The following is a 25,917-nucleotide window of genomic DNA, read 5'->3' as shown; positions in this document are numbered from 1 at the left end:
TTTGCACCACGGCCTCCTGTTGCTCTGTGTTTGTGTGTGATGCTAATATTTACTGAGGGAGAGATGGAGACACACAGTGACTGACGTAGGTAGAAGGCAGTGTTACATTTGCCTGACAGCAGTCAGGCTTATCGTCATTAACCCATTCTCCCAGAAACTGAAAGCGTATTTATTTATATTCCTCTTGGTCTCTCTCCCTCCTGTTCCTTTATCATTCCACTTCCTCTTTCTTGAGCCCTTCAAATCCCTCTGAGTGCAGGTGAGGCAAATATGACTTATGCATGCATCAAGAGGGAAACTTTTTTTCAGCTCAGCTATCAATAGGATGACCCCCAGTTGTCTCCTGCATTGGCTCAGCTCTGCTGCCTCCCAGCTTTCTGTCTGGTTCTCTGAGGATGGGGATCCATCACATCTTATCAAATCTGAGTCCAGTATGGAATCAGTTAATTCAAACCAAACCAATCAGAAACTCATATCAAATGTATTTGGCCCCAGCCATTGACAATTCTAAATAAGGTAGATTTATTTGTCATTTTTCAAACATAGATGAAAAATGAAATTAACATTTGTCCTTGATCCTGCTACATCTTTGGAGTTGCAGGATGAGTTGATTAAAAGTACCAGCTCCGGTTGCCGGGGAATGTTGCTGCTGATGGCATCATACAATTCCTGCAGTGCATTTTTTGAATTTGCATTGGAGGAACAGCTCTTGGTCCAAGCTGTGTCAGCCTCGCCCTAATGCCAGCTCTCCTCCCTCTCTTCATCCAGTGCTTTTGGTTTTGTTTCTGCCCTCTGGGCCGACTGACTGCTTGGTGTATGGCGTTGGTGGAAATCTTCTCATGGTGTGCTGCGTTCAGTCCAAAACCCACACAACTTTTCCCAATGTTGATAAGTGCTTCTCTATCGTAGAAAAGTTGTGCTTCAGTGAAAGTGGCCATGGTGTGAAAAAATAGCAAAATATAGCAAAAAAGTTGCAGGGATTTGAGGAGCTATTGGCTGCTACATCGACATGCGCTGCCGTCATCGTAACAAAAAATAAAAAATAAAATGAAAAAATCTAAAATGCTATTCCAATTCTATCTAATTCTAAAAAACTAAAGTTATAATCCTCTAGTTATTATACTGGTTAAACATGATTTATTCACATTTTAAGCATTTTTGCATCACAATCAAGTTTGCTGTGACGTGGTGCCAGGAACAAAAGAGCAAATGTGCCTCTGAGGTTTTGGTTTTTTTTGCCAGCACAATTTGATTATTTTCCGTAATATCAACATAAACCCTGAATACATACAGTAGACTTAACCAATAAATTCAACACAGCACAAATACAAGACAACCCAGTACAACATTGTCCAGCCCCCCGTCCTATTTATAACTGTCCCTAAGAGACTTTAGATTTTAGTCTCTTTAGTACCAGAGGGTTTCATTCTAGAGAACATTGTCCTTTCATTAGTGTATAATAAGTTTTGACAGGCAGGCAGTCCAGGAAAGGCTTCCACATGTCTATGCAACCCTGGACATTCCCTTTAAGTACAAAGTTAGTGTCTTCAAGTAGAAAAACATTTAAAACTTGTGTTTAACACATTATGACTGTTGGAGGTGTGTCCTTAATTTATTTTAAGAGAATAAATTTCCTTACCAAAAATAGCAATTTATCAGGTGGTGTGTGTTTCAGAGAATAAAGTGGCACACTTTTAGTGGATAGACACAGCAAGAAGAGGTCTTTCTTTCAATTGTTCCTTATCTGGGCTTCTGCAACTAAATGTGGTGGGGGTCGACCAATATTGCTTTTTCAGAGCCAATATCCAACCGATATTTGGAACCCATATGCATTTACAATAAAAATGAAAATCTGTCACAATTAGAATTTGGAATATAACAAACTCCAACACAAAACTTTGTTTAATTGCCTTCCGCAAATTTTTAATCAAAACTGAAATGTTCAACATCATATACAGCAAGCCCCAGCAACTTTTTTTTTTAACTGACTGTTAAGTAAAGTAAAAATTTAAATAAAAAATTAATAAATAAAAATACCTCCCTGAGGTTTTACAGAGTAAAAGTTCCTTCCATGCCGACATGCACTTTTTAATTAATTAAATATCAGACTCAATAATTGGCCATGCCAATAATGTAGACCCCTAGTATGCAGCTGCCTGGAATAAAAGCGCCAGGCTCAGCGTCCGTAGACTTTTGTAGCATTTATGCAGAGCATAAATTATCCAATCGAAACAAATGTAAAGTGTGAACAATTCAGTATAAATACTGGCCTCAAGAAAAAAGCTTTTATTCTTGTCGAGTCGGAGCTGTTGCTGTCGCTGTTGTTGTTCTGCTGTGCTGGTAGGCATTCTTCTCTTTTGGCATTTAACAGCAGACTAGAACACTTGTGGGCTTATATGCTGCCCCGTCAGGTCCGGAGGGATTGAGGTACCATCACGTTTTTAGCATTTTAGGATCAGCTTGGCACCAAAGTAATAGTTTTTATGAACTAACACTGACACTATGTGAACATAGTGCTCCACATGGTAATTACCCACAGCTGATAAGACATGCCAAGACTCATCAAACAAACAAACCAAATTAAACAAAAGTCAGCTTTGGCAAAAGTGTGAATTCTGCTACCTGAATGTCTTGTTCAATCCAAACACCAGGAAAAAAGCTTATATTTAAATTGAACTGGTTGTATCTAAATTTGAGTCAGAAAACCAAAGGAATAATTCACAGGAACTGCCTAGAAATGGTCATGTATTAACATTTTTCTGTAACAGTCTTTCCTGGACAAGACCCCTCAGCTGGCTCTTTCATGAAGAGCCTGCATGCCACCCTCATTTCCCAAAGTGTCAGCGCACACAGCAGAGAGGAGCACTGCAGAAAGAGAAAGAGAGGAGGTGATTTCATGGGTCCTGATTGATGTCTGCCCTCTGAAAGACCTTCCCTGCTCCTTTCATCCCCAGCAGTTTTCAACTTGAGAATTTGCCTGCCTGTGGAAAACGTTAAGTGTGAATTAAAGTGATTCTAATGGACTGTGTTGTGTGGTGGGGTGCAGTCGGCCTTGTCGATGATCAGCCAACTGATCGATAAAATGATGTTTCATAAATCCCATTTAATAGCACAGGATCCGGGATGTGCTGATTCAGGTGGAGGAGAGCTGAGTTAAGCGCAGTAGATAATGAACGTGGTACCCTGGGATGCTCTCCAGCAGATTGGATGGGGAGCAGTGATATGGTGCTTATACAATCCAAACTGTGAAGGATTGTGGTTAACAGTGTGCAAAGTTTTTAAACTGTGGCCAAGTAGCTGTTGGCTTGCTTCAGGCTCTTTCTGGTGAACTTTCACTGTATGTGTCACATTGTTCTTTGTCAGCACAGAGAGGAGAAAAGAATCGATTTTTAGGATCACTCAAGTGATTTGTCGTGGAGTTTCCTAAAGTAAAAAAGAATTTTGGCAAGCATTGAGCTATATACAGAATACAATTAACCTGTTCATGCACATCCAGATTCATGCACATTTATTATCTGTTAAGAGAAACAGAAAATAACACCTTGGCCTGATAATCTTATGAATGAAGATATGCAAAAAGCTCAGTGTAAGGACAGTGTTAGGCCATGTTTAGACAAAAAAAGTCTTTCCTTTGCATAAAAAAAACTGCATTCATATAAAAACATTGTGAAAACGACAACCGAAAACGCTGCAGTATGCATGCCAGGCCAGTAGTTGGCAGTATAACTTTGTAATGACATACCATAGAAAAACACCACGCGCCCGCACATAAAGGAGTCTTTCTATGAAGTGATGAGTATAAACAAACAAGACGACAGCGAACGCACGCATCTTATCCGACAGCATTAATAAACTCAGAGAGTCAGCAGCACAAACTCAGCTCAGGAGTCCGCTGTTGTTGCTGTGAGAACACTTGCGTGTCATGATGGCATAGCACTATCTTTGAGCAAGCCTGCCCAGCACCTACAATTTGAGAGTGCATAAAGACAGCATGTGTGCTGGCCATTAACCTGTAATTAAGCGTTTTGACATTTTTTCATTTTCACTGTTAAGCTGATGTATAATAGCATAATATCTGAAATACCCAAAATATATGATTACTAGGGATGGAGTTGTTAAATTTTATTGATATTGATACCATTATTAACACTCCTTTATTGATACCACTATCGATACTTTTCCATTATATTTTTTAAATATATTTTGATTGAACTATTTGCTTAAACATTTCTTTGGCATCAGTAGTTTTAAATATGCATTGTACAATGATTAGAGCTCACGATAGAACATTGAACATGTTGCAATTCCATCTCTGTCCATTTTATTGATTGCTGGGAAAACAACTTTCTCACCCAAACAACTGTATTATTCAAGTTTCTTTGCAAAAATTGAATTTTCTTTTTCTTGGTGTTACATTTGAACACATCATGATGACATTTTATTTACCTTTGCCTAATAGTAATTTCAACAAGCCAACCTTAAACACATCCCTATAAAACCATATGCACCTGCAATTATTCAGCTAACTAGCTCTTATCCTGCCGATTTCAACTTGGACTTCAAAATTACTCTTTTTCACTGACGGGACTTGCTATAAGTTTGGGAGTACTAACCACTGCTGCTTTGTGCAGATGATGAGGCAGACTGTGCCGGCTGTGCTGCAGCAGATGACGGAGTTTTTCCAACCTGCAAGGTTCTGCATTTAGGTTTAATTTGATGCACAATGTTGATGTGCTCAGCCATGGAGGTTGTGTCCCCTCCCCGTTTTGAGCACCACATTTTGTTTTCGCTTGGTTTTTAATACCGGTTGGCTGGCAATTCAGTTGTATTAAAATATTGATTGGACAATCGCTGTATGTGGACCAGTGATTGGATTTAAATGATGTGATTCGGCTGGAGATGTAATGTTACATGAAAGGACCCGTGGAACTGGATAGAAGTATCGATTTTAGGGTTTTGAAAAAAGCGGAACCGGGTCCTCAATAGAACCGGGTATCGATCCCCTTCCCTAATGATGACTAAAAATTGGTTACCATATTTTCTGTTTCGGCAACCAAAAGCCGATACCTTGTTGCCAGCCAAGCAACCACATTAAAAGTAAGTGTTGAGACCTGTAATTGTTGATGACATTGTGTTTTGAGGGTTTGATTCAACTCACTGGGGATTTTGGAGGCAGCTGGGGTGAACAGTTAAGTCAATTCAGCCCGTCCTTCCACCAGCTAGGGATTCCCTGGCACTCCCAGGCCAGCTATGTGACGTAGTCCCTCCAGTGTGTCCTTGGTCGACTTCTGGGATTTCCACTTGGCTTGGAGGACAAATACATCAACTATCAACAACAGGCTGAATCTATGGCAGGTGGATTTTTAGCCGTTCTTATATGATGACTCTAAGGATGGTTACGTCTGTCTGTCAGACGGTCCAACACTTTGGTCCAGACTAAAATATCGTAATGACTGTTGAATGGATTGCCATGCTGTGCTATTCAAGCTCCATAGAGGATTAATCCTAATGACTTTAGTGATCCCTTGGCTTCTCCTCTTGAGCCACCACAATGTTGACAGTTTGTATTTTTATTAAATAACTTGACATGTAATGAATTAATTGGTTATACATTTAGGACAGGCACTTATGTCCCGCTCAGGATGACTCGCACGAACTCTAATTCATGCAACTTTTCCTCAAGTGCCATCATCAGTTGGCACTTGGTCCAATACTATTTGTCCTATACTTTCCCATCTGCCTCAGCTATTTTATGTGCAAATGTTAGTATGCAAAGGCACTAAATAAGATGTAAACATTGATCATGGTCCAAAATTACATTTGTGGTGTATCTGCCAATGACTGGTAAACTGTAAAAAAAAAAAAAAAAAAATTACAAGCCAAAACACTTCAACCGGCATGAGATACAATGTCATTAAAATCACTACCACCCATGGTATTAGCAATGCCATTTTAAACCCAATTCTCCTCACACCCTTATCTGCGTAGTTCAACTTCTCAGGAAAATTTATTTTAGCCATACCCAGCCAACATTGGTTGGACTGTAAGGTTTTGTCCTTGGCCAAAAATGGTCCAAGTGGGATGCCAAGAACTGCAATGTGGTTGTGAGGCAGATGACCAGATGGTGACATGTCTACGTCCAATATTGGTCCATTCGGACTCTCTTTTACAAACCAGGGAATATTGATAAAATGGCTATGAGAAAAGCAATTTCACATTTTTTTTTTTCTTTTGTGAGTTTCTTTGGTTGTGATCAGACACTGTGACGTCCACTCCACTTTCAAAGACTGGTTTTACTTGATGCCCATTTTTGTAAATATAGGGACAAAGTCCACATAGATATAAAGTTGTGTCGGGTAAACGCATAAAGCACAGGACTTACACCCAAGACTTAGGAATTTATGTCTTGTGTGGGTCAATGTAAGTTTCGTATTTGGTCGTGTTAAACATGATATTTAGATGTGGCTCAAGAGCTCAGGAAGGACGTTCAGTTGACATTGGCACAACTTTCAACAATTTTTGAACATAACAGGATGTCTTGATTGGATGTTCAAACAATGGCCATTCAGCAGTTGATGTATTCCAGCAAAGTGTTGCCACAATCTCGCAGACTCTCTTTGCAGTACCAGTGGCAGTGGTACAGGTAATCAAGCCAGGTAGCTAAAGTAAGTGTAATTGTAGCAATGGTGGACAGTGAGGGTCAATCACAATTACAATACAATTATTGATGTGCAGATGTTGCATGCCTTCAGAGTCAATGCAGTCAATCAACTTAAGTGTTGTGCTGATGAGAGTTTATGGGGAAATAGTCCTATTTCAGCAACCGGCCAATGGCAGCTGACCTCATATACTTCATGAGGTTACCTTGATTTTTACTCTTAAAGGACATTTTCTAAATCTTGAACTAGAGCCAGACATATGAGAGAGCTTGCTGCATAGTGCAAAACCCTGTCTCTTCATTATTATCTAGCTTTCAATGCTTGCGTTGTTAAGTCAGTGTTATTTCAGTCTTTCTGTGGATTGGATCGACCACTCATTGCCAGCAACTGTCATACTTGGGTGTGGGATGTGAGAAAAGAGAATATGACTGTCATTAAGCAGGAGATGATCTGCTTGACAGCCTCATATTTTGTAACTTTGCCAGTTGAAGAGGAATCAGCAGCAGTCTGCACTGCCATGTACAACCATGTAAAAGGAAATGTTCCGAATTTCTAAAAAATGTATCCCTTCTTATGAGTTTCTTGATGGAATTATTCATCAGTGTGTAAGTGTTGGCTTGATTTTCTTCCTAAAGATCCCAGCTGGGGAGTCCCTCTCTCAGGCCGGCTGCAATGTTTTCACCCGTGTGGTCGTCCAGGAAGTAGGATGCTTGAAGGCAGCAAGCTTTGAGATTTAGGTCATCGTCAATGTAATGCACGGTGCGGCTCTGGTATGGCTATGCTGTACAGGTTGACCAAAGATCGGTTGTAGTTGCAAAAAACTCCACAGTTTTCAGCTCTGCTGCAACTTTCTGTCTGCATTTTTTATACAGCTCAGGTATAGCAACCTGGCTAAAATGTGTGCGGGAGGGCACTTTGTACTGCTTATCCATCGTATTCATTAAAGCCGTAAACCCAGCTTTTGTTACTATACTGATAGGCATCATTTCTTTCGCTATGAACTCCGTTATTGCTTTTGTTTTTTCCGCATGTCGTTTTGTGTGGAGTAACGCTTTCAAAGAGTTCGGTTAGTGATCCCTGATGGCTGGTACTTGGCTTTGATGAAGTTGAGGCACTGGTAGCTGGCGTTTTAGCCGTACTGTCGTACATGGCTTTGTGGTGTTTTTTCAAGTGTTGATACAGGTTTGTAGTGTTACCTCTTGAGGTGGCAATAGTTGCGAGGCAGGTTCTGCACAATACTTGGCGGTGCGCAGCATCTTCTTTTTTATAGCCAAAATAATTACAAACAACTAACGTGCTGCTCCTCTTTGGCACTAAACTTTCTGCAGTGTCAGCTTCTGTCTAGCCCGAGGCCATTGTGCAACAGGTTAAAGCGCAGTGTTTACTTCTTTCCCCACCTGTTCTGCTCGACTCCGCTCGCAAGTCACGTGACTACATCACATGACTGGTCAAAGGTCAAATCGCAGCCTTTGCGGTTAGAAAATCTTGTTTTCTCATATCGCTTTAATCGCAAATGCAATTAATTGTTCAGCCCTATTATGGAGCGCCATAAATTAGATCAAAACAGGCTTTCAGACAATGCATTTATTCCTACAGTATCTGTGTGTTTGCAAAGAGGCAAGATGAAGGCAAAATGCAATACATGAAGTTACGAAACTTGTCATTAACTGCCTCAATGCGATTTCAGCATACTCACTGTTCATTTGGCTGAATGTTAAGATAACTTATTTCCTTAAATTCTCTTCGTCTCCTGTGGCAGACAAGGCCACTTTAAGCTCCTTCCATTGATCCCTATCTTTGGCAACATGTTGAGCCTCAAGCCAACTTGAGTTGGGCACAGGTGTGTGCCAGGTCCACCAGTCCACTGACAGTCACTTATGCCCAGGATATCTAGATAGTATTTTGTTATCTCGCTGAGAACTTATTTTGCTTCAGGTGTCTCATAAAACTGGTTCTGACTCAAAAACAGTTTTTGGCCCAAATAAATTCTCATTTGCATCACTGGCTTCTATTGGGCTTTCCCCAGAGCTGGGATACATTTATTTGAGAGTTCTCTTGTGTGCTAAGAATCAGCTGAGAGCCTGATGCTTTTTAGTCAGCCTCCAGTATGTCTCTGTGCCTGCGATAGCCGTGGCTGGAAGCATTATATTTTCAGGTCATCCTTCCATCCATGCCATTCTTGTGATATCTCAAGAACGCCTTTAGGGAATTTCCTAAAATTTGGCACAAACGTCCCTGGACTCATGGATAAACTGATTTCGTTTTTTGTGGTCAAGCATTTGTGTCAAAATTTGACACAAATGTCTAACAGAATTTAATGATGAAGTCAGGACATTTATATCCAAAGGTCAACTTTACTGTGACATCATAATGTTGTGCAAAGACACTTTTTTTTTGCCGTTTTTCAACATCATAATAGAAGGGAAGATATTTGGTGATATACCGAATTGGCAACAGTAATCTTGAGTGCCTTTCTTACTTTAAGTCATTATTCTAGTTAGTTTCTGTTACAGAAATGTTTTACTTGTTGGCGTTGATAGCACCGTGCCCAGCAATCAAAGGCATATTGCAAGGCTCTAGCACAGTCATTTTTTTCAGTCTTGCATGTACACTAGCATATCTCTTCAATTACAAGCCTCTTAAAACGCAATAAACCAATTCTGCAGCAACACGAACTGCACACATCCTCCTGCTTATGACACCTGACCCAATCACTTCCTCATCCACTTCCTTCAAAAACACATCAGCAACAAGATAGCTGTTTTTAGGTCTTTTAAGTCAAGAGGAACAGGGAACCAGGTAGAAAAAATAGACAGCACACATGCAACATGCATCAAATGTAAAAGTTTTTAAGAAAATAATGTTCAGCTCGTCCTGCTTGAGCAGATTTCAACATCAAGACTTTCCATATGCCTGCTATAGATTTGTCCACAGAACCCTGTACCTTGTCAGACATCAATGGCAAGCGCACAAAGATGTAGAAATTAGTTGTCTTGGACAGTATGCACTTGGTCACAGAGCAGGTGATGCATGGTCTACAGCAGGAACCAGCACTTAACCCTTAACCTGGAGGGCTGTTGTGTTCCGAGAGTAAACTAAACTCTTTCAAGCCGAACAGTGCCCGTCTTTGAGACACACAACCCTCACCACCACTATAAGGTGATAGCATGTGTAGCAGTACTGCAGTGTGTTATGAGATATGCTGCATATCACTGCTGTTAAACAAAAATCATATGAATCCGAAATCCTGTTTTTTGCAGCAAAATGAAGAAGTATCTGAAATGAAACCACCTAAGCTGTCATTGTTGCTTTTCTTACGAAACACTGGCTTACTTTTGGCTCTTCCTCTTTTTCTCTTCCTCTTCTTACTGAAACCCAAAACAGCATGTAAATGATATTTTTGTCCATCATAATGTTTTGTCCACAGACTTTCAGAGTATAGTGGTGATGGTTTCCTCATCAGTTTTTTGCATAAAGTCAAAAAGTTATTTTAGAGAATTTTCTATTGCAGTATTACTGGCATGATCTCACTCTTTTTTAGTTTTTAGATTAAGTTTTTATTCCAATATTTTGCCGAAGTCTTCTAACTGTCATAACTGGTAACTGGACCCAAATGCAACACACGAACCGGTCTCAATCTTTCAGAGGCTTTATTAACAAAAGCAGGACAAATCACAGTCTCAACAAAGGGAGAATGTCCAATTCTGTGTTCCACCGGGTCGACCCAGGGAACGAGTCGAACTGATGACGAGGTTCTGGCAGGGAACCCACCGGGAGAGCAGAGCAGGTGAGTCGAAGAGACCAGCCGATCTCACTCCAGCAATGGTGGGTCTCTCAGAAGAGCAGGCTCGCTGAGTGCCTCCTCCTCTTGGGGAACAGGGATGAGGAAAGCGCAGATCAAACTCAGAGTCAGGATGCAGAAGACAGGTCGGATCACTAGGACAGAGACAGAGCGGGTTGGTCAGGGACGAGCAGATCTGGCAACAGGCAGGTAGACAGGAACAGAACGCTGGATAGTCTCGCATTGCAAAGAACAATCTGGCAGTGAGGATGAGACACAGGACAGGTTAAATGCAGGAGCAGGGAATGAGCAACAGGTGAATGTGATTACTGCTGACGAGGGTGCAGCCAGGCAGAGGGACAGAGAGAGGGAGACACCGCAGGTGGAGGAAATCAACATGATTAGGAGAGAGGTGAGTGAGGTGAAGCAGCAGTGAAGCAGACATGACACTCATAGATCAAAGTCTAATTCCCACTGCACAAAAAACCCACTAACACCCATTAACATCTGGCCTTTTCATGCCATGAGAATGCGTATGATCTGCATTCACACCTAGGTCAAATGGCTTTGCAGCAGACATGAGTTTTTATTGCCTCCAGCTTCAATCAGCTTTGATGGGAACACAACACCTGGGTGAACGCAATAATTTTTGCTCCTAAAAATGACCCCCCGTCTCCTCCTAAGCAGTTTGAAAATATTGTTCCAAATTAGTCTGCACCAGTTTGAAAGAGAGGCTGAACAAGTAAGAGATTTATAAATAGAAGAAACCACTAAAAAAAATTTGTCCCTGTTGCAGTCTGCTGTTTACCTGTTCTCCTGCCTGTCTATGATGTCACACGGACACACCTAAACACACATTAATAAAATTGAATTGAACTGAATTGAATTGAACCTTCACCACTTAGCAAAACTGGTAATGGTTAAACTGTGATAGCAAATAAAAACAGCAACAAGAAGCAGGCCTGCCTAGTTCCTGGATGAAGTGGGGAATAGGAGGAGACACTGTTGTTCATATGGACAGCTACCAGTGGAGATGAATAGACCACCTTTATCTAGGAGACAACCCTCGAACCAAAGCCAAATTGTTTGAGAATTTGAAAGATAATCCCACTCCAGTTGATCAAATGACTTCTTGGCGTCAAGCAAGATTATTATTTCTGTAATATTGTGTGGAGTGAGATCATGGAATATTAAAAATGCGTTGTAAATGTTAAATCGAATGGCAATTTTAATTGAAAATGTTTGTCTGTTGCATTTATTATGGAAATCAACATTTCCACCTTTCTTCAGTGTGCAAATGTTCAACTTTAAGCATGTGTGCCTCGAGGCAGCAGATGTCTCAGATCATGCTACTTTGTTGTCGTAGTTCATTCACTGTCCAACCACTGCAGAGTTTGCTGTTGGGTAAGAAAAAAAAATAAGAGGAAACTGAGAAATATACATTTCCCCAGGGTTATAAATAACACTTTTTTTCATTTATGTTTACATATTCCATTTTGTGTGAGTAATCCTCTGAAAAATATACTCCAAAAGGCTAGAATTGCAATGCTGCTGAGAGCAGGTATGACCTCAGACTGACATGCATTAGGACACACGCATCAATTTAATTTACTAGAGAGAGCATCCCATAGTTTACCAGATGAGTCATCACACTTTCACAGGGAGCGCGCAGCTTTGGATTTTAGCATTTTTCAGAATGACTCGTGGAGCCGTGCAGAGCTGGAATTCATCATTGTCCCTCTTTTAAACAAATACACCTAGACTACACATTCCTAATTGTCAGCAGATGGCCGGGAGATCATGAGAGATGGCATCCTGTGTGTGTGTGTGTGTTGTGATTCACTTAAATAGGTCAGACAAGCAGTGGATCGCCTGCTTCTGGCTGCACTAATCTATTTATCCCATCAGCATGGCAGCATGTGGACAGAGTTGAACCATTGTAGAGAGCTCCACACACATTATACAGTGCACACGTCGCCTGTCAGTGAAATGTGACTTCCTGCCCCCTGTTGCGGAGCTACATGCTAACAGCTGATGGCTGATGGATGAGGGTTGCTATGAGGGTAATCTTTGACAAATGGCACGCTGATGTCAGTGGAAAGTGCTGGACTAGCTGCCGTGTCTCAGATTGTGACAACATCATTGTGATGGAAATTGAAACAGAGGGATAATAATTACTACCAGCACTGGAAACATTTAGGGAGGGTAATGTTTGGATCATCATCAGTGACCTTTTATTTAAATTTGTCCACTTTTATAAACTATCACTGATTGATATAATGTAACAGTGAAGGAACCTACAACCAGATCGCAACACCTGTTGTGAACACTGGTGTCATTCCTATTCAGTGCACATGCTCCCTGTGGTAATTCTTATGACGTGTTTCTTTAAAGGGTCAGTTCACCCCTAAATCCAAAATGCATATTTTTCCTCTTACCTTCAGTGCATATTAATTAATATAGAATGCTTAGTGCAGAAAAAAAAAATAATTCAAAGGTCTTAATAGCGATGTGTCTTTCCAGAAATCATAACCTAACCACTCAAGTTAATCCAAAGAGCTTGTTGTGAACAGTTTCATGTAGGGACTATTTTCTTTCTGCCAACCGTATCACTGCACAGAAGGAAATGTGCATCTATGACAGATTATCTAGCACCACTGAGTTAGGAAGTGGAGGATGCAATAAATGATTACATCTTGATCTGTTATAAACTCCAGCCTCTGAGTAGATGCACTCTTCCTTCTGCGTGGTTGGAGGATGTAGTTCGGTTGAAAGAAAATAGTTCCTACATGAAACTGTTCGCAATAAGTTCTGTGGAGTATCTTGAGTTACTTGGTCTTGATTTCTGAAAAGAGACATTGCTGTTCAGTTTTTCAAATGTATTTTTTTTTTTTTGGTGCTTTAAGCACCACAAGCTGAGTGCCATCTAGTTGTAAAACTGGAGAGAAGGCAGACATCTCTACAGTCGATATTTCTAACACTCTGCAGGTCACACCAAAACAGTCTAGATTAAAGAATAGCACTGCCGCTAAGAGTAAAAATAACTATTTTTGATTGTTGTTTTAAACTATTGCTTTGATATAAACAAACATAGGGGTTTACTGGCTTGTTTCAAAGCTTCGGGTGCCAAATTGTCTTTTTATGTTCCTTTTACAGAACATCAACAAATTCATGTAGCTTCCAAACTGATCAAAGCTGCTGCACAGTTAAAATCCTTAAAGCTCCCTGTTGATATTTTAATATAAACAAGATGGAAGAAGTGGAAGAAGTCACTTGCAGACAAACTCATAGAGAATTAAAATCTAACAGTACTCTTCTCCTCTGCTCTACAGGATGTTTTAGTTTCTCTTAGCTCATTTTTTTACTGGTTTACCAGCTTGCAAACTGTCACAGACTCTCTCAACCTTGTTTCAACGGCATTAGGCAAAAGCCTCTGACAAACCCACTGTACTCTACTCGTCTATTAGTTTGTTGCATTTTTTCCCCACTGGCCAAACATAATACTGAAAATAAATAAATAAAATCTGACAATCAGACAAATCTGACAAAAAAATTCTTAAAAAAACTGTTTCCAGGATGATGTAAACTACAAACAGGACAATTAATACACTTTATATTATGCATTTTTAAATAATGAATCTTAAATGTTTGTAAAACTTAACCAGGGTTTATGCGTGATGTAATATGTGCAAGGCTGAGAGACTTTTATCAGACAGATAAATTTAGACAAAAGTTGAAGTGACTGTAGAGGTGGATGAAATAACAGCTCCCAAAAAGTGATGCCCCTGGTGGTGTCACATTCATTTTAGGTAATTTTTGTCACACTGTTGTGTGTTCATTGACTGTTTTTCTGATTCCTCTGGTTTTTGTTAGTCATTTGATGTTAAGGTGGGGTTGATGCCATGAGTGACAGCTGTGTGTGCCAGTTTGTGTGCGGGTTGTGATTGGCTGGATGGGTGTATGGGCGGGAACACCACTATAGGGGTTGGGATAGTTTGGCTTAATTTTTGTACAGGGGAAGGAAGGGGAGACTTGTCCGTCCTCATTTACCTTGCAACTCAAATTTACATGATTTGAATCCTTTGCAGGAATCGCGGACTCTGAATACATTAACTTTTCTTGTGCTGCTTTCAGAAGCCTTTCACAAGTATTTAAATCTTTGAGCCATGAGCAAATGTTTGATTTCTTAGAAAAAAACATGGAGAAAAAGGCAGTGAGCAATTTGGTAATAAATGTTTCACAAATTACAAAAACATTTACATTTAGAAAGTTATTTTAAAGGAGGCTATGGAGAAATGTGTACAAAAAAAATCCTTAGGAAAAAACTATATATATATATAATGTTCAGAATTACATATTTAAAATTCTGTTTCAAACTTATTCTGATTTTTTAAACACCTTTTCCAATTAATTTCCTTTTTATAATAATAATGATAACAATAATAGTAATTGTTGTCGTTGTTGTTGTTGTTGTTATTGTTAGTTGTAGTAGCAGTAGTAGTAGTAGTATAAGTAGTATTTAGTCTTTTTTAAAACATGTTATTTTTTTCCTTGTACTTTTTTTGACCAATTCATTGCAATTTCTTTTTGTCATTTCTTCTTTTGTTGCCTATTGCCGTCTTCCATTAGTTTTGAAAATCAAGCCCAGTTTCTTTAGGTTTCAAAGGGATTAAATGCCACTTCTGAAAAAAAAACAGCCATGAAACTATTTAAGAATGGGGTCTAATATAATAAAAATCTTAAGGATTACAATGTAATCACTGTTGATATAACACAGTAATCTATTCCAACAATATTAGCTGCAACTCATAATTTTGTCTGGTCAACAGATAATGATGTGTTATTTGTCCTATTTGTTTGCAATAATACAAGAACTGGGAGTGGCACCCTGACAAGACAAGACAAACTGACAAGTGATCAGTGGAAATGCAGTCCAAACAACCACCACAGTAATAGTGCTGCAGAGAAAGAAAAAGACTTGAGAACCCTGTGTGCCACTTTATTGCCTGAGATTCAGTTTAGCTCTGATAGGAAATAGAAAATTTCCCTCGCATTCTGCCTGTCCACCAAGTCTATAATCCTCTGATTCATGGTGTTTTTCTTTTCCCTTTCTTCCAGGCTTCAAGTGCCCAGTTTGCTCCAAGTTTGTGTCCTCAGATGAGATGGATCTGCACCTGGTCTTGTGCTTAACTAAACCCAGAGTGACATATAACGGTAGGTCCATGTTCCTGTTTAACCACACAAATATAGAGAATGGGAGGACATGCAAGTGTGGTCAGCATGTGAGAAAACTGCGTAGCTGCAGAGCAGTCAATGAACAAATTCAACTATAATTACATATAAATGTTTGAAACTAAATACAATAATTTATGTGCAGTGTATTATGTGGGTGTGAAAAACAAATAAATATAGAAATATACAAAATTTCAAAAAAAAAGAATAAATGCAGATAATGTTTAATAATGACACCTCCAGGGGCGGCGGGGTGAGTGGATAAAGCAGGCACCCCATGAATGAAGGCAGTGTCCTTGCCACTGCAGCCTCGGGTTTGACTCCCGCTCTTAGCTCTTGCTGCATGTCGTCCCCTCTCTCTCCCCCTTTCAAGCTATTGATCTGTCCTATCTAATAAAGGCTGAAATGCCAGAAAATAATCTCTAAAAAAACAATAATGACTCCTCCAATAGGCTTATAATTATCCTAGCGATAAGCATCGCTGCTCAAAAAATGACCAACTTTCTTCTGAAAGTAGACAATCACAGCTTTCTGGTTATGTAAGCTGATCTTCTGTTTGCAGTCTGCTTCCCTGTGAAATCTTGTGTAATCTTCTGTAATATTTCCAAAACTGTAGACTAACACAGTGGCTGCCTGGGGGGAGCTTCTTCATTATTTATCAATGATCTGCTATAGTCTAATGTATTAAATGACACCAATAATGTGGTTAATGTGACCTGGGGACATTTTCATCATTCTGCTAAGTGGGTTTTCTTTACTAAAGCCTTCTGCCCTTTGCTCCTCAGAGCCACCTTAAATATTGTATGTGCTGGTGGATCAGTTACAGGCACTGTCATACAGTCAGGGTTTATTGGAAATTTTATAGATTTCTGAGTCTCTTTTTACATCTGCAGAATGGATACCATTCAGAATTGTAAAATGATTTTCATACAGTAGCACCTATGTACAACATTTGAAAATGTTTTAGCACAACATTGACATTTTTGATAAGGATCCCTTAAACATACAAAACACAGTTTTTGTCACTAGGGGTCAATCAATGGAATCACAACAAAAGCAAACTTTTTTCTTATGTGACTCATGCAGAAATCATGCTTACAGATGAGGAGATGTATTACAGTTTTATTACAGCTCTGTGCTGGCGATGGCCGCAGCTGGGGGCATTATGTTTTTGGGTACATATGTCCATCCGGGACATTCTTATGAACGCGATATCTCAAGAACTCCTTGAGGGAATTTGTTCAAATTTGACTCAAACATTCACTTGAGCTCAGTGATTAGCTCATTAGATTTTGGTGATGATTAGTCGAAGGTCAAGATCCCTTGGACTCTTATCTGCTTCATTCTTGTAATTGCAATATCTCAATGAAACCTTTAGGATTTTTTTTTTTCAGATTTGACAAAAACAAAAAGTTGACTTAGAAGGTCACACTGACCTTGTCAGTCTCATTCTTGTGAAAGTGATAACTCAAACACCGTTATAGAATTTATTCTAATTACACACAAATATTCACTTGGACTGATTAAAATTTGGTGGTCAAAGGTAAAAAAAATGGTGACCTTGCATTTGTCTTATTCTGTTAAAAACGATATCTAAAGAACACCATGGGGGAATTTCTTCAATTTCGGCACAGACATCAAAAACAAAACTCAAAAATGAACCAATCAGAATTAGGTGGTTGAAGGTCAAAGGTCAAGGTCACAGTTTATTTTTGTTATGCTATATCACAAACATTTATATAATACCTAAAACTAACCTAACGTAAATTTGGTAAGTTACAATTTGCATTAGACAAGTCAACAAACCACACATCGGAAGCAAACATCATGTCGTGAATTTGATTGTGGGATTGTCCAGTGCTGATATCTGTTGTTTAAAAATAATTTTAAAAAAAGCTTAAAAAAAATAACTTTTTGAGTGGACAACAGTGTTTCCCACAGGATTAGATTCTGTTTGTGGAGAACGCTGTAGCAGTTTGAGTTTAGCTAGCGCAAATGCAGCACCGTTCCGTCATTCCACCAGATCAGCAAACTGTCTGTTGCTGCCCTGACACAGGATAGATTCACTGTGGCCACTGGCCACTAGCGCTTCACTGTTTGCGCTAACTGAATTTCGATTTCCAAAGCCAAGTTGAAGGTCCATCTGTGGAGTTGTGGTCCACTCTTCCCCTGGTGATACAGTCTAGGCAGGGAGTGAGGTAGGGGACCACAAGGTGTGCCAACAAGCTAATGTTAGCTCATCTCATTTAGCTCTTCTGTTAGCTTGTCATCTCATTTGTGTGCTCCTTAACAGAGAGAAAGCTTTGAAGCATAATGCTCTCTGGTGAACAACTATGAAGTGGTGGCTGTTTCCAAATTATGGACAAATGATGCCGTGCTGGCGGCTGTCTCTCTCCAGCTGGAAAAATAGCCAATCAGACATTTTAGGGGCGTATCAGTACATCAGCCTCCTGTATCAGAGCCTGGAAAACAGCTACAAGCATGGATGAGCTCAGTGCAGTTTTACAGATTTTTTATATAAGTGGACTTATAGAAAAAACAACTCATAAGTCTTTATATGGTCAACAGGAAAAACATTAAGTTAACGGCTCCAAAAAAACACTTCCACAGTTTCCATGTCAACTGTAAATAACACTGGCAGGAAGTCGCTTGCTATTGATTGCTCTGGCCAAAATAAGCCCTCTCAAAATAAAAATGAAACTGCTGACAGGAACTAGATTTAGAAGTGAAACATGGCCATTCAGTCTAATAAACTGACTAATCTTTGGCATGATAAATGGGCCTTGCAGATGCATTTTTCAGGCTGGATAAACACACTAAGGTAATCAGCAGTGTTCAGTTTCAGTTACTTTGTGCGTTTTCACTTAAAAGCTTGGCTGCTTTTGAAGGGGAACTCCACTGATTTGCACATCAAAGTCTGCGTGCAGGTGGAGTAGGCTACCACTGCATATGGGGAAAACAGCTGTTTAAACTCTTTAGTGTCTCCAGAGGATGGTGTGTGAAGTCTGAAGGCTGAAAACTACAAGTTTCAAAATGAAAAAAAACAAAAAACTCTTGAGGTATGGCATTTTATAGAAGTCAAGATTCAAATCTCCAGAATCACTGCACAATAAAGAGCATTCAGATTCTGACTTGCAGGCTCGTGGACTTTGCAGACGCGTTCACAAGAAGTGTGCGAGTGCTGAGGTCTATCCAAATCCACAATTCATCCAGTCCACAAGGGGCCTCAATCAGACTCTGCAGAGAGTCCACTGGTGGTGTTTGCTGGTTTAATTACCCACAGTTCATAGCAATATGGACATGACGCTTTATTTTTTTTCCCCAAATGTTGACTAAAAAAACAAAACAAACTTATGATGAACTGCTGTATTAAAATGATACCAAAATCTTGGCCAAAAATCATATTTACCCACATCATGTGAAGCCTGTATGTTGTAGCACTGAGTGATATGGCTTTAAAAATCAAGATGCATGTCCTTTAAACTAATGTTTACTACTAAAATACAAAATTATTGCATTTACAGTAAAGCTGCAACCCCCCTTAAGCATTGTTAATTATGCTAGGACAGTTAGCAGTGGCAGCACGACCAGGACCTTTGCAGATCAAATTGAAGTGCTTACTCACCAATGCAACCTGGGTAAGGAATAAAGGGTGGTCACCATGTTTCAGCGTTCACATTAGCAGACTATTTAAGACCAGATGGTGGGCAGTGTGCACTGTGTTTTCGCATGTTAACATGGCAAGCCGGCTGTCACAAATTCGACAAAAAATAAAATAAAAGGTAAGATATTTACAGCACAAAACATTCAAATTTCACCAGCCCTAAATGGATGAAATGCGGTGCGCACTTGAGTCAAGGGAGCACCGGACTTAAAAGGACAGGCTTTTTAAGTCCTTTTTGTATTTCCAGGGTTCCCACAGATCCTAAAAAAAGTCTTTAAAGGCACTGATATATTTATGTAATAATAAGCCCCTTACATGGTATTAAAATGACTTAAATTAATCTTTACGGAGTCTTAAGAAGTGCTCAGACATGTGAAGTAGGGGTTTATGAGTTGTTTATTTCTGACATTATGTTGTAAAATCTCAAAATAATTGGTAACAATGTTAAGAAAGCCGTCTAGAAATGCCAAATAATCCCTACTTCTTCTGTAATGTATAATGTAATATGTATATTGTCTTTCATGTGTTTAACTCTAAAAAGACATTTGACAGATGATCTCATTTCATTACTTGACAAAAAATGGCATGTTAAATGTTACAATAAACATTTGGGCAAAATAAAACTCAATTTTGGATGTTTGATTTATACAAAAAATTTAATTTATGTCCGAGTGGCAATAAAATGCCTTAAACATTACGTGCATTACATTTCTGCAGGAACTCTGATTTCACATAATTTTGGGGTTTTTTTCTTAAAAATTAGAAGTTTAGTCAGCGTCAGTTGATGAGTGTCTGGCTATTGAAAGCTAAATTAACAGGAACTGACGGCCCTAATTAATGCATATACAGAATATGTTGCTTGTGCATTTCCTCAGAAATCAGCACTGTGCAAGATGCAGTTAGGAAAATTAAAAGTGGGGACATCTGATGATGTGAAGTCAGGTCAGCAACAGACTGAACAAATGACAAGAAGAATGGAAAATTCTGCTCTGCCATGGCTTCTACTGCCCTGATTTGAACATTTACATCACAGTAACTTCCTCAGATGTTGCCATGTTTAGCTTCAGGAGGTTATTTTATATTGTGCAGAGCTGGAAATTCTCAAAGCAGATAGTCTCATGATGACCAGGAATTATTCTGCTCTCATCTGCCCCAAGGGCATACAAATGACAAATACTCCAGGTACAAAGAAAAATATGAAAGCAATGCTTCTCATGTTGCAGTTTTGTGTCTATGCATACATGCTGACAAAATCAAGTACACCACAAGGCTAACCTCTGGCTGTGGGTTGAATTTAAAGCTCTTTATTCTTCATTTGTCGTGTGCCCAACAGTCCCAATGAAGTCGTTGTTGGCAATGAAACTCTTTGTCCTCAGGCTCCCTCCAACAATGCTCATACAAAAATGAATAAAAGAAAAATCTCACACAAGTAAAGGTGAAGACAGACATACTGTAAACATGAAACAGTGCCAAACTTAAAATATACAAGAGAAAGAGAGAGAGAGATTAAGTAGGTTGCGACAATAAATCGAAGTAGTATCTGATGTGTGAATCTGACGGGACTTGCAGGGATTCTGTCTGTTTTAAGATCATTCATTACAAATCACCTCACCCTTCGCTTCCCTCTCAGCAGGGATGACCTACTTTTACTTCCTGTGTGTATACAGAAACATAGCAGCAGTGAAACCTTTTTCTTCACTGGAAACCATCAATGGGGCGGCATAGCTAACCTATCGTTCATTTTGTGATAAAAGCACCAAATTTGGTACAAATATAGCTCAATGTATTTAGAAGAAATCCGGATATCGGGCCATTGCAGATTGGTGTTCTCATGACCATGGCGGCCATTTTCCAAAATGGCTGCCTGCTGTTACTGATATATGGCACTTTAGCCATGCCTAAGCTGCTGTGTCCATGTTTTCAACACCATAAATACCATAACATACACCTCTGTATGTTATAATAATAACTGGATTTAGCTGCAGCAGTGGAGAGTACAGCTGCATATTAACACAGGCCATGTAACAATGCTCAGTAAATGTACTGCCACTGAATGTTGACATCAAGATAATGTCAGCGTTCTACATAATTATCTTTATGTCTCTAATGTACTTTAAATGACAATAATAACTAGAAAATTTTGGCAGAAATTTTGGAGGGTGCCTGCCGCTGAGGTGCCACAATGTATGTCAGGAGGTGCACACAGGGCCACAAGGGCCAATTAATGGCCATTAATTACCTACTGGCATCTCTAAGTCGGCCGCTTTCGGAGGGCCCACAAGTGGATCATTGATTACTAACTGGCATCATCAATTGGCCACAAGGGCCAATAAATGTTTAGAAGTTTAGACGCCCTTACATTGGAAGTATTTTTGTCAGAAGAATTCATCTTAAGCTGACTGCTCCCAAAATACAGTATATTTCCTACACAATTTAATTTAGAGAGCCCATAGTTATCAGTGGGAAAGTCTTAGGTCATTTTTGTTAAGAGATTAATAATCTGCTCCTCAGGACTCAAAATTACAATAATGAACTCAAGGTCATACTTAAACATGTGATACTAGCAGTGGTGTGCTGCTGCATGAAGTCAACGTTTTGCATTCCCTTGTGTGCATAATTGTTTAAATAGCACCTGCTTGACCAGATGTTTTGTCAGGTATGAGGAATCAGTAGGAGAATGGTAATAGTGCTTTACTTATACAGTAGTAGTATATGTAAAAAAAAAAAATAATTCCAATATTCCGACTTAACTGTTAAATTCCTATTCTAACTTAACTGTTAAATGGCTAATGAATGGCTATAAATGGCTCTTTCATTACTTCAACCACCTTCTTGTGTTGTGTGTTGTGTGTTGATGTTTCAATATTTTGCACATGTCCAAAAACCTGTTGATATCAAAGTCTTTCACAATGTTTAAAAGTAGGTATGTTTCTCCCTCCTTCCAGATAAGTTGGCTTTACTGTGTGAATGCATCTCTACCCAGGCCTTGCAAATTGTTGGCTAGTTGGTTTACAAATTCTAAACTAGACATGTTTGCCAAATGCAGTGTATTCATGTCCATACAATGCTCTGGAAACCAGAATATGCTGACAACAAAATCCATATCAAAATTTGAATGTGTAACCAAAAGAAAAGTGGAATATTTGTGTGAATGTAAATGTTGTCACTGTAGTAAATGTTAAAATAGAACTAAAATCACATGCGTGGTTGCCCATTGCTCAACTGGTTTTAATTTAACAGCCACATATATGAGGCAACCTTATGCATAACAAGAGACTGACTTATCATAATATGCTGATGATACACAGAATGTTTTTTTCCTCTTCAAATGTATGTAATGTGGGTTTATACATACCCACATTGAGCTCTATCCTATAGGCATCACCAACTGGCTGACCTATTCAACTAAAATTCACAGGTCCAGTTACTAAAATTTCCTCCAAAATAAAGTCCAAACCTCATACTTAGAATCTATATCACGATTAATTGATCATTTTACTACGCTTACAATTAATCAGTTTTTTTTTTTGTTTTTTTTTTGCTTTCTGCTTTTTTTGGGGTTTTTTGTAGTTTGTTTTTTGCCCTCATAATTCACTGACTTTCCAGCTTTATATAAAAAATAAAAGCTCCATCTTAAACAAACTTTGGGTAAATTTAAGCACATTGTGCTGAAAATAGGCCAACCTCTCCTGACTTCAGGACTATTACTTTTGTCAATCTTCAGTGAAACCTTGCTATTAATCGTGTTACTCAGGAAAAAAGAAAAATATTTGAGTAGCCCTATTTCTCCTAAAGCTGCCAACAGTTTGCTAACATTCCCAGTTAGAGAAAGGATGAAAACAAGGTAATAAGCATGTGGTTCCAGGTCCCCAAAACATTACATCTGCCCCTCGTAATAACAATGAGAGCTCAGCACAAGCAGCTGGATGAGACACAGAGCAATGTGTCCTGTTGTTTTAAAAAACTGATTAAACCTGAAACTATCACAAAGTAGTCTGTAGATGTCTAAAGAAGGCACGTTTGTCTGTCTCACTGCACTGCTGTCAAACCATCAGCTGTTTGCTCCGTGATAATGAAACACTGTGGAAGCACATAGGACTTGGTTGTCAAACACTCAGCTGTATTCTGTAGTCAAAGTTTTTCACTGCATTTGGTTCGCCACAGAGCTATTCTTATTATCATCGACTGTTCGTGTTGTTTGTCAAAACATGGCTGGAATGCGTTGTATCGACATTCTATCAACTACTTCTCGTATTTCAATCTTGGAAAAGTTATTTCACAATTGATATCATTATTTATCGTTAACGTTATTTGATTTGTTGCATTGCCCACCATTACCTGAAACTAAGAAACAAGAGGTTAATCGAGGTCAGGTCATCATTTTGATTGTATTTTTTTCTAATTAATATTTTTCTCTTTATTGTGTTTTCAAAATACTGTGACTCATTTCTTTGCCATAAAACTTTTGCAATTGAAGAAATTGCAACTATGTTCGAAAGACTCTGGATAAAGCTGCCTTTCCTTAAGATCTTTACCTTCTTCAGACAGATTAATTTTATTTGGATAACCAACATATAACCCTAGACAGAATAGCAGTATTTGACCAAAAACATACACAGATTATTTACCAACAAAGGCAGTCAATATAAAATATGACTGTAGTGAAGCTTTTCAACAACGGACATACAAATATGACATAATTTTTTTTGTTTTTAATTTTTTTAAAGAGGAAAAAGAAAAATTGTGAAGAAATAAAAACACTTGTGTTGCTGAAGGTGTTTTGCTGGGCCTGATAGACCCAGATCAGCAACAGGTGCCCAGCCCGTGCTCTCTAAGAAGATGAGGAAAAACTCCCAATGGCCATCAGAACAAGCTAATGGACATTGGAAGAAACCTCAGGAAAGGCAATTCAAAGAGAGATCCCCTCTCCTCGGATGGCTGGGTATGTGCATTAGTAATTTTTTAATTGTGAGGACCAAATGTCAAGATCCCCAAAAAGTCACATTCTGGGGGTTAAGAGTGGTCCTCACGAGTAATGAAAAACTAATGCACACAAAGGTGGGGGCGGCGGCAGGTGTGTGTGTGCGTATTAGTTATTGTGTGGCCCAATCTTACACCAGAAAGTCACTCTCTGGTGTTAAGTCGAGTCTTAACCCCCAAAAACTCACTTTCTGGGGCTTAAGAGTCATGACTGTGATTAATCTGCACAAGAACTAATGCGCATTAGAAGAAGAATTAGAAACACTTGAACCACTTCTTTCGCTTCTTCTTGTCAATCTAGCTCTGCAGTTCTGCCAGCTGGGAGGTCAGGGAGCCCTCGGCCTGCTCCTTCTCCTGCAGAGTCTCTTTCAGGCTTTTGGTGGCCTGGAGAAGGGAATTCTTCTCCTCCTGCCACATGTTGCGATGACTCAGCAACTCTTGCTCTGCTTTGGTCAGAGCGGCCTTGAGGGTGTTGTTCCCCTGCTCGTGGTCTCCCAGCTGAGCCTCATAGGTGGCTTTGGCTCTCTGTGTCTCCTGCAGCAGGGACATTTTCTCCTGCTGCCATTGGAGGTAGTCACTCTGCAGCTTGTCTCCAAATTTTGCCTTCAGAGTAGACACAAGGATGTTGTTGTTATTCTCTTGTGTCCGCAGTTCAGCAAAATGAGTTTCCCGCAGTTTTTCCATGTGTGCAGTGAGAGCAGACTTCTCTTGGTGCCACTGGAGCAGTTTACTGTTCAGCTCCTGCTCAGCCTCTTTCACAGCAGCCATCAGTTTGATCTTCTCTTCTTCTGCTCTGTCCACTTGAGTTTGACAGGAAGCTCTGATCTTTTCTGTCTCCTGCTGGAAGGAGAGGCGGTCCATCTCAAGTTCATCCTGAGCCTTTTTTAAGGCTGCAGCAACCTTTTTGGCCTCCTCCCTTTCTTTCCACAGAGCTTTGTCATCCCTACTTACTTCCTGCCGCAGGTTTTTAAGTAGAGTCCTCTCAAACGCTAGATCGTTTTCAAGTACTTCTATGATGTCTTTCTTGTGATTAAACATCAATGTAACTTCTGCGGTCTCGCACTTCATTTCTTCAATCTTGCTCTGTAGGGCCTCTTTCTCTTCCATGACCTTCTCTAGTTGGTCCTCTAGGAATCTGATGGTGGACATCGCCAACTCGTGACGTTCTTGAGTCTGGGCCCTTTCCAGCTCCAACTCTGCGTTGGTTCCAGCCAATGAAAGAAGCTCCTTGTTACGAGAGAGCTCAAACCTCACTGCCGCCAACTCTCTGTGAAAGGCCTGTTTCTCTTCTTCAGCCTGCCCCAATCTGAACTGCATGTGCCTTATAATGTTGGCCTGGTGCTCAAGGCATTGCCGAGCTTCAACCTGCCCAAACTTCAGTTGGTTTACCAAATCCATGTTTGTTTTAGCCTCAGCAAGAAGCTTGGTATTAGTCCGGAGATACGACCTCTTTTCATCCAGTTCCCTATCAAGAGCCTTTTTCTCGCCCTTCATGTGCTCTAACTGGATGTGAAGGTTGCTGATGGCTGTCAAAAGCTTCTGCTGCTCTTGAGCTTGAGCCGTCTTGCACTCCACCTGCGTTACTGCACTGAGCTCATTAT

At 39.6% G+C, this 25,917-nt stretch overlaps 1 protein-coding gene across 1 annotated transcript in view; it reads left to right on the top strand.

Moving 5' to 3' along the window:
• znrf2b (zinc and ring finger 2b) overlaps window positions 1–25,917 on the top strand; it is a 64,524-nt gene that overhangs the window by 20,339 nt on the left and 18,268 nt on the right. The window contains exon 2 of the mRNA XM_042489765.2: window positions 15,559–15,654. Coding sequence (XP_042345699.1) covers window positions 15,559–15,654 — 96 coding nt within the window. The remainder of the gene's footprint in view (window positions 1–15,558; window positions 15,655–25,917) is intronic.

Source organism: Plectropomus leopardus, chromosome 11 (genome assembly GCF_026936395.1).
Source record: "Plectropomus leopardus strain MGB_pleo_1.0 chromosome 11, ASM2693639v1, whole genome shotgun sequence".
NCBI classification, from domain to species: Eukaryota; Metazoa; Chordata; class Actinopteri; order Perciformes; family Serranidae; genus Plectropomus; species Plectropomus leopardus.
The sequence above is the reverse complement of the archived record's forward strand: the minus strand, read 5'-3'. Positions and strand labels throughout refer to the sequence as shown.